This window comes from Mytilus trossulus, chromosome 2 (genome assembly GCF_036588685.1).
Source record: "Mytilus trossulus isolate FHL-02 chromosome 2, PNRI_Mtr1.1.1.hap1, whole genome shotgun sequence".
NCBI lineage: Eukaryota > Metazoa > Mollusca > Bivalvia > Mytilida > Mytilidae > Mytilus > Mytilus trossulus.
This window is the reverse complement of record NC_086374.1, coordinates 98,422,089-98,432,864: the sequence shown is the minus strand read 5'-3', so window position 1 is coordinate 98,432,864 and position 10,776 is coordinate 98,422,089. Positions and strand designations below refer to the sequence as shown.

The 10,776-nt window shown below is 31.6% G+C and overlaps 1 protein-coding gene across 1 annotated transcript; it reads right to left on the bottom strand.

Moving 5' to 3' along the window:
• Positions 1–546: 546 nt before the first annotated feature.
• Positions 547–10,776, bottom strand: LOC134705575 (prefoldin subunit 5-like). Its single transcript, XM_063564298.1, has 5 exons — positions 10,658–10,776; positions 2,844–2,978; positions 2,433–2,507; positions 1,407–1,512; positions 547–730 (listed from the first exon to the last, which is right to left on the bottom strand). The coding sequence occupies exons 1-5, from the start codon at positions 10,730–10,732 to the stop codon at positions 642–644; spliced, it is 480 nt and encodes a 159-aa protein (XP_063420368.1). The 5' UTR covers positions 10,733–10,776; the 3' UTR covers positions 547–641.

Genomic DNA, 10,776 nt, shown 5'->3' with positions numbered 1-10,776 from the left:
TGAACATATGACAGATGGAAGACTTAGTAACATAAGGTATCTGCAAACAAGGTATGAAGCATCTTTGTCTTCTCCCTTAAATACAATGTATAACGCTTCTTACCAACAGTTAACACTGTCGCAGCCACCACCTTATTTGTAATCTGTATATCTTACATTCTGCAACTTTCAACACATCCAAAACAAACATCATACTAAAATTGAGCAAATTTCTTGCATTAATTGCAATTTCCATAAAATTTCATTTTCAACTCCTGCAACAAAAGTTGGTCATTTCAAAAAGATAGCACCACAAATCAACTATTTCCTTCAACAAAAAAACGTGTTTGACATCAGTGAAATTTTAGAGGACAATTTAAACAAGAAAATAGAATATGACTGTTTTATGAACCCAGGCTAGTTATTAATTTTTGTGTCATTTTGTCTCTTGTGGAGAGGTGTCTCATTAGCAATCAAACCACATCTTCTTTTTATATATTATAGAAGTAGGTTAAGGCTTTGATCAATATATTTCTCTTAGGCTCTTCAAAAGTTTGTAAAACAAAAGTATCTGAGATTGTTTAATCATATAATTTAGATGGAGTACAATGAAAAATGGTATAAAAAGTCATTGACAAAATAAATCATTGTCACTGAACACTTCAACGAGTGGCAACTGTACTACCATTGGCAGCAGCTGCCTGTTGTAAAGAAGCTTGCTGAACTTTGTACTGTAAAATCTCCATAACAACTGAAAATAATGGAAAAAAAGTTTATTAATGAACTATCAAATGGATTGCATGACTATTTTTTCTATAAACGAATTTTAACTATGTTAAAATATCAAATTTTATTTTCAATATCCTTCTCTTTAACCTCAAACAAAAATAGTTCTATAAGCATGATATATTTGTGTAACTAAATATTTAACTATTAGGATGATGGTAATGGATTGCTGTTTCATGCCCAGTGGCAAGTTATATGCATATTAAGGACAGGAACATCTTGATATGGTATAAATTTTAAACCCCATTGTGTACTTGACTAACTGACTGAGCTGTATTTTATCATACTATTTGAGAAAGTAAGTCCAGAGGAAAAAATGTCACTATAACTGGACACATTTTTCTGCCTCTGCAAAAACAAGTCTTCGTCTTACCTCTTCCATGTCTGGCCCAGCTGATGTAAAGCAGAGATATAGCTAAGAACCCAAAACTTGAATATTTGGGAATATTGTTTACAATGCATATTTCCCTAAGGAAATCAGGTTTATATTTAGATTACAATTACCGAAAATGATCTAAGTTATTCAATTCATGTATTAAAAGATGAAAGAAAATCAAAGAACTGTTCTATGTGAAAGTTTCTGAAATAAAGTTAAAGTCTACTGTAGAAGTATAAGTCTGACAGCCTTGAGTTACTAGTACCTTGTTTCATCCTATACTTTTCCTGCAGTAAGGGTTGTACTTTTTCTATCTGTTTAGTTATGTACTCAATCTTTCGTTTAAAATGTTCTTTTCCTTTTTTAACATCCTGTGAAAAAAAATCAAATAAAACTCAAATACATGTAACAGAATTAACAAATGAGTAGAAGCATAACATAAGATATTTAAGCTTATTATAATTTAATATAAAGGATTTGTCCTTACTATAAATCCTTCAAAAAGGTTAAGGATAATTATGGCTTGTTTTGATTCATTTAACTTGGTTTTACTGCTTAATAGTATAGGTATACCACTTGGTTTTTTTTATTGCATCAAACATATAGGCTGAGCCAGACAATGTTCTTTAAAAGCAAAAATTTTGACAAAAAGTGTTTTGTCTTTTAAAATCTTAATAATACAGTATTTGAAATATTATCACCAATCCATGTACATGTAATACCTAAGCCACAGTGTCTACATTGTGTGTGTGTTACTGTGCTTGTTGATGTGGTGCGTAAGTGTTTCTCCTGTTTGAATGGTTTTACACTAGTCATTTTGATCATTTACAGCTTGCATGTGAGACAAGGCTCCATGTTATAGTTGAAACATATTTATCTATAGTGGATTGGGAAACAAGTTTTGCCACTTATATTAATCCCTTTCCACTTTGCGGGTGCGGGTGCTGCCTTGTAGCGGCAATAGCCTACTCTTTTTCGAAATCTACAATCTACTTTTATGTGCAAGAGACATGGCTCTCTCTTAACAAGGGTCAGTCATTTATCCTTTCCTCTAGACCATACTCACAAATGGTGTCAAGGGAGAGCCAAAAACTCAAGGCTCAATGTTGAAGACAATACTTTGACCTATAATGGTTTACCTTAACAAATTGTGACTTGGATGGAGAGTTGTCTCATTGGCACTCATACCACACCCATTTACATACCAGTACTACATGAAATGCAAAGACTTACCATTTCTACATAATATCCTGTCCCTATATCATTACATTTTGTACATGAAATGACTTACCATATCTACATAATATCCTGTCCCTATATCTACCATTACATTTTGTACATCACTCAGCTGTCCTGGTACATATATCTAGATTTAGTTAAGATAAATGTTTATGGTGACTAAATGATTGGCTTTATTGTTATCAAAGTTTTCTAGAACCCTGATACATATTGTATTACTGTGAATGATTAAGAAATCTGAGTTTAATTTAAACTTTTCGTAAAATATCTGTGCAAATGTCTGACACAAACTCATTAAGTACATGTGTTAAAGTTTGTTTAAATCCTTTGCCAAATCCCTTCAAAAGCAACCAAAGGACAGTTTTTCTTTGACTCTCTTCAAAAGAATATTTCTTAGTTAAACGCTGAATAATTTTTTTTATAAATGAAGAGAACTTTTGTATACAACACAAGAGTAGGATACAGAACCAGTCAGAGGAACCAGTATATCTTTGCTCAGGCTTTCTGGTGAAATTTTGTTCAGACTCTCTTGAGATTCTACAAACTTATTTTGTGCATGCTTCAGCTGGTTCATGGAACTTGAGAATAATTCAATTTCCTGAAAATAGTAAAACAAACATAACATTAAGTTAATCCTATATTTATGATCAATGGATGTGTACAGCAAAATTAATGAGGATACAGCAAACGAACAATACAAAACAGAAGAAACTTTTAGATGTCAAAATATTGTCTTCATTCAACAATTATCTACATCTATACAATATAATATTCAATTCTTAATTCAGTATGATCATTATTTTTTTTAATTTAAAATTATTTTTTGTATGTTTCATCTACCTGCCACCCTTAAAGTCATAAGAAACCTCAAATCAAAAAAAAATAAAACATATGTTTTTTATAACTCAATGGATAGTTTTCATTATAAAACTTATGTACACATACTTTTTTCTGAAGAAAATTCTTTAATTTATTCATATTTAGAAGAAGTTTACTTTATTTGAATTGCTTCCTTCCAGCAAGCAATTCCCCCCGACATATTTTCCGTATGCAATTGTTGACAAACAGGTGACAATCGTTAAACTTCGGCTTCAAAACACGAACTTTAATTACCTGCCATATTTTCACAACAACACTGACCGATTGAAAAAAAAATTGACGATTATACGAAATTTACACGAAAAAAATGATAAATTCGAGCACAGAAGACTAAGTTTATGATGTTTGTATGCATTGGTTCAAGAATTGGAAGAACATTATTTTTCACCGGTCACTCGTTTCTTATGACTTTAATTTACTCATATTTGGACAATTTTCACAGAGACCCATCAATTCCAGCTTTTTTAACTTTCATTTCATAAACTTCCACCCAAAATAGTTCTTTGATTTATTTTGTCTTTTAATACATAAAATGAATAATTAGATTATTACTTTCATTTTCAAATGAACGTCAAGTAATGAGAAACTTAAATATGCAAATTTTTATGCCAATTGAATCTTCCTAGCCAAACATAATAACAATAGGAAAACACTATGCCATTCATCTTAATTGTCTCCTAAATGAACGAGGTGTTAGATTAATCATTATGTATTAATATTGACCAAGGATCAGTTCCCATAATGCATGTTTAATTTTTCAGAGCTATCACGGTCTAGGTCGATCATTATGGTTTAAAATATCTGAATAAGAGATTCTGTTCTACTGTACTGGAATGAAAATCCAAACAGGAGATTCCATTAATTTCTAGGTTTGAGCAAAGACTCCCAATCAATACATGAGGTTTGGCAGGTATCAACATTATCAAGATGTCTTGCTTTGGATGTCAAATTTTTACAGGTGTAACCGGAGAGCATGTTTTTCATAACAAAACTTTATGGATCTCTGTGTTACAAGGCAGCATGTATACTGAATGAGCTAAAGAAGTACTTCCTTAAGTCATCCACTTACGGCTGGTTACACATTACAAGTTATATGGTTTACTACTGATCCCCTACAGATCCATAGAGGGTAAGTGAAATCCATAGGGAGTGAGGCCGTAGGCCAAGTCCCCTATCATCATCTTCCAATAATGGTCAGGAGTCGTAGACGACTGTAAATATTGACCAGGCGTAGGTCTGAGGGAGCCACTCTCCACACAGGTTTTATACATTTGTATGTTCAAATAAAAAGCTATGATTCATAGGGAGTTAGTAGTGAACCGTATTACGAATTTATCGCACACAGGACTTTTCCTGCTGCATTTTGTAGAGAAAAAAAAACAATGAAATACAACATCAATAGACGTCACCATTAACAGTAGGACGTGACATCATGAATCCCCTATGAAATTTACTAACCCCCTACGGATCCATGGCATAGGGTGTCACCACATGAATCATGATGCTGCTAAACCAATCATAATGTGATATTTTACCAGCGGTGCCATTATTTCTAAAGGAAGCAATCCCGCCACATAGGAGAAAGCCTCAATAATTACAAGTCTGATCACGTACATGTATATAAATCAGTACCTCGAATTACCGAATAACAGTGTTATTATCCGAATAACACATGTAATGACCGAATAACTCCTCAAATATCAATATTAACACATTTGAGTGACTTTTAAACATATATTATTGCAAAAAATTATAATAGAAGTGTATTTTATAACCTAACAAGAGGCTGTCACAACGACAGCAAACCGGATTTATTAACATTTATTTGTGTCCTGGCAATATCACAAGACCTATTACTGATGAATGGTGAAAGTGAAATCGTCAATATCAAATTTTACCTCTATTTTGTCATCAGTATCAACATATTAAAATTTGAAAAGCTTAGATTGAATGGTTCATGAGCAAATGCAACAACATGAATGGAAACGCCATTTTACTATCTTTCAAGAGCCATAACTCCTGAACAGTAAAAGTCAAAATCGTCATTATGGATTTGACCTCTATTTTGTAATCAGTAACAACATATAAAAATTTCAAAAGATTTGGTTGAATGGTTCATGAGAAAATGCATGAACACGACTGGAAACACCATTTTTCAATCTTTCAAGAACCATAACTCCTGAACAGTAAAAGTCAAAATTGTCATTATTGAACTTGACCTCCATTTTATCATCAGTAACAACATATTAAAATTTGGAAAGCTTTGGTAGAACAGTTCATACGTAAATGCACGGACATGACTGGAAATGCAATTTTTCAATCTTTCAAGAACCATAACTCCTTAACGGTAAAAGTCAAAATCGTCATTATTGAACTTGACCTCCATTTTGTCATCAGTAACAACATATTAAAATTTGGGAAGCTTTGGTAGAATAGTTCTTGCGAAAATGCACGGACACGACTGGAAACTCCATTTTTCCATCTTTCAAGAACCATAACTCCTGAACGGTAAAAGTCAAAATCGCCATTATTGAACTAGACCTTTATTTAGTTGTCAGTAACAACATATTAAAATTTGTGAAGCTTTGGTAGAACAGTTCATGCATAAATGCACGGACACGACTGGAAACGGCATTTTTCAATCTTTCAAGAACCATAACTCCTGAACGGTTAAAGTCAAAATCGCCATTATTGAACTTGACCTTCATTTGGTTGTCAGTAACAACATATTAAAATTTTAAAAGCTTTGGTTGAACAGTTCATGAGTTAATGCACGGACAACATTTGATTGCCGCCCGACCGACCGACCGCCCGCCACCCGCCCGCCGAGCATCCCCATATCAATAACCGACATTTTTGTCACAAAAATCCGGTTAAAAATGATTTACAAGTTGCAGGTAAGTTAATATTGATCATTGTAAAATTATGGATATCGGTGTGTACTTCCAAGATGGCGACCAAGGAAATCGTATTGAATGAATAAAAGAAAGATTGCATATGCCTTCAAAGGAAAACGCTATGAAAATATAGTATTAAATAATTTACTGTATATACAGAGAATTGTCTAATAATTGTTTTTCAGAAAGGATTTGAAAATTTTAACCAGTACATCAAAGCAATGCAATTAATCAAATCACTAATTACTTTTCATAACAATTTACTCAACTTGAAATAAAATGTAATTAAGAATTTTCACATATTCAATTCAAATCTAATCAAAAAATTATTATAATTGATTGTTTTAATAAAAACTAAGCTTCTGAATGGATGTTTTTTTATGTTTGTTCCAATAAAATTTTCTCAAAACTAAATATAAGATTTTCATTGGCAAATATATATGTTTTTACAAGTAACTTTAATTTTGTATAAAAAAACATGAATAATAAATAATAATATAATAATAAATTTGTTTATTAAAGTGTCACAAGAATTCGTTTGTCTTCACATAATCTTTGTATTGAAACTGGACGTTATGTTGGTACTAATAGAAATGAAAGAAATTGTATTTTTTGTGATTTAGGGGTAATAGAGGATGAATTTCATTTTATTCTTCAATGTAGAAGATATACTGATTTGCGAAAAAAATATATAAAAAAATATTACTGGTCTAGGCCATCAACTTTTAAATTAATAGAATTATTATCTGGTGAAAACACAAAACAGCTTTGTAACTTGGGAAAGTATATACATTTCTCTTTTAAATTTAGAAACAGTTTATTGTAATAAAAGATAGTTTGTATTGATGAAACTTCTGACGTCATCTATTGTTTATTATGCATATTGTTTATATTGTTTGTAATATGCCATATGTATACATTGTACATGTAATTGATTATACTGATGAGCCGTAAGGCTCAAAGTTAATAAAGAATTTGAATTTGATTGCCATAAAACATATACAACAATTATAATATTTACACATAAAACAATCAATATCCAGCCATAAATACTGACTTATGAGACACTAACAGTATAAAACTTTATACAATTAATGATCACTAGATAAAACAACTAAACATTCAGTTACTCATTAAAATTGTTTCTTATACTTATAAATTTTCCTATATCGTAGTTCTTATACTTGTAAAATTTTCCGTTATCAAAGTTTTTTAAAAACAAATTAAAAATCTGAATATATAATAATTTCTTGACTATCATTGTTAAAATTGACGTATACAATGTAATATAAAGTTTAAAAATTACTGCCTGTATTAAAATTTTCTACTGGTAAAATTTGTATGTTAAATTAAGAACAGTTATAAATTCTGATTAAAATATATTTACTATGAAAATAATTTTCTTCGAATAAAAAACTTATGTAATATTTTACACAAATAGTGTTGGATACTCGAACAGTTCATGATTTGTATAAATTTATCGTCCATATCAAGATTGCTAAAGTTATCAATATATTTAGAGCATTCGGAAAATAAATTATACCGTAAGTCACTATAAAGTTCACATTCAAGAAGAAAGTGTTTTTCATTTTCTACATTATCAAGGTTACAAAACACACAGAGTCTTTCTTCTACCGGAATAGGCGGCCTGGAGTACCTGCCGATCTCGTAGGCAAAGGGTAGTGCACCGGACCGAAACAGAGCCATAGTTCGTCTTTCCGGCCTAGCCATATTTAGGCAAACATACGGTTCAGTTTTTACATTGTTTTTAAACAGTCTATATGTGCGTAATTTATTACCATTTTGTATATTGCGCCTATCATTGAAAAGTTCTCTGTGCCACTCTGTATTGTCGAGTTCTACCAATTTTTCAATAACAGTTCTCATAACAGTTTTTATGGAATAAGACAAGTCGTATACAATATCTCCAATGTTTAAACTATTTACAATTTTGTCAACTTCAAAAGCCCAGCCCTTTTTCTTCCTAGATGTCCATTTCAATATTCTATATGATGTTCTAGTTTGTTCGGTGCGAAGAAGTCTACACAATAGCCTACAGTAATGTATTCGTTGTTTTGTGTGACAAGATGTCCATCCCATATCACCACGAGTAGCTACATTCGAGGTCAGTTTTCCAACGGAGAGAAAATATTTGCAGGCTCTGTTTTGTACAGCTGAAATAGCACTAAACGATTTAGTGCCCCAAATGCCACTACCGTATAGTAATATCGGTTCCACCATAGCTGTATAAAGTTTAGTGTACACCTTATGAGTCATTCCTCCTGCTAATACCACTTTTGTCATTAAACTTCCCAGAGCACGACTGGCTGCCTTAGCTAATCTTTTTGAGTTTTTCGTAAATGTAAGATGTTCATCCATCCAAACACCAAGATATTTATATGAGTCACAATAATCGATATCATTCTCCATACATTTAAAGTTAAATTCAGAACGATCGAAAGACTGCGGTCGAAAATGAACGACTTTAGTTTTATTCACATTTATGGACAGTTTCCATGTTGTACACCAGTCAGACACAATATCAAGCATGCGTTGGAGACTACTTTCATCGGGTGCAATTAAAGCTATGTCGTCAGCATAAAGCAGTATACTGAGACAAAAATCATCAAGCTGTCATCCACACTCAAGGGAATTGATACGTTGTGAGAGATCATTGGTATACACAGAAAACAATGTCGGTGATATGACACAGCCCTGTTTCACTCCGGTCTCTACGTTGAACCACGGGGTATGGTCATTGTTAATGCGAATAGTACATTTGACTTCCTTATATAAAGACTCAATTGCTGCTAAAAATTTTCCACGCACACCAATTTTCTGAAGTTTATACTATAATAAGTTATGTTGTATGGTGTCGAATGAATACATGTGTGCTGTCTTCCATTTTCAAAATGGCTTTATATCCGTGTGTTCAATGTGATGAAGACTGTGTTGATTGCACCATTCAATGCAGTTGTTGTGATCGTTTGGTTCACAGTGCTTGTGTCCCAATGGATGATGCATTGTTATTGGCCTGGTCAGATGTGTCTCTAAAGTTCCTGTGTAAGGACTGCTGCTTTACAGACAACAAGTATGACATGGCCATTTATAGAGAGTAAAACATGGTACAAGAAGAATAAAATAAAATATTTAATTTCAAAGAAGACAATCTTTCACTTAGTTTATTATATTTCATTTATTTCTTATTTCATTTAAAATGTATTAAATTTACTTAATTTAAGTTACTAAAAAATCAGAAATAACAATAATAAATAAAACTCAATTAATATTCTTCTAAAATTAGTATATACGTTTTTTTTATTGCTACTTTTCTTCATTTTCATACATTGAATAAGTTCCAATAGTGAAATAGTACCAATTATATAATTTGATAGTGATAATGAGTTAATTAGTTCCAATAAACAAAATAATCATTACCTCACACTTCTGTAATATTGTTAATTCGGTTGTTGTTAACTGACATGTGCCCATTACATAATTAATCATTATGAGATAATGAAATTATATTACGGTATGGACACTCTGCATTAAACAGGCTTGTGACAGTCTTGGTATACCAAGGCTGCATTACAAACACCAATAATTATAATAATGAAAAATAGAACACAAATAAATATTTATAACTATATACAATATGTACATCTTATGTTAGTTTTCTGTGAAAGGGTAATAATGTAGTTATAAATTTTTTACAATAAATTCTAAATAAAGTATTTTCGCGGACTATGACAGATAATCCCGTGCCTTGTGCAGGATATCTTAGTAGTTATAAATTTTTTACAATAAATTCTAAATAAAGTATTTTCGCGGACTATGACAGATAAGCCTGTGCCTTGTGCAGGATATCTTAGTAGTTATAAATTTTTTACAATAAATTCTAAATAAAGTATTTTCGCGGACTATGACAGATAAGCCCGTGCCTTGTGCAGGATATCTTTATAGTTGTAATTTCCTTGGTCGCCATCTTGGAAATACAAAATGTACGCACCGATATCCATAATTTTATAATGATCAATATTAACTTACCTGCAACTTGTAAATTATTTTTAGGTTATAAAATACACTTCTATTATAATTTTATTCAATAATATATGTTTAAAAGTCACTCAAATGTGTTAATATTGATATTTGAAGAGTTATTCTGTAATTACATGTGTTATTCGGTAATTCGTGTTACCCTATATATAAATTTCAGATTGGTGCAGACAGGCAGAAGTGAGACATAAAATTAACCAGTTTGAGATTCTGAAGTCTGAAGTTATTTTTCTAAATATAGTTTATAGGGCTTAACAATGTTTTATATGGGAGGTTATATTGGAAATCGGTCCGGAAAGAATCATAAAAGGGATTACTATAATACTAATAGCACGATGTCGACTCGATGACAACGATTAAAAAGCTTGTTTTATTGTAATTTCTATCACGAATTTTGGTGTGCAGTTAACATAAGTGTGAAACTTTAGTAATGCTAAGTTTTAACCTGGTCTAATTGTTTAGCTAGTTGGTTAAGTTGTTCAATTGGCAACTGGGCGATGTCGATTTGTTGTGTCGCCATGTCGGTATTTTATCCAAGGGGGGTAACAGGTAGACGGGTATAGT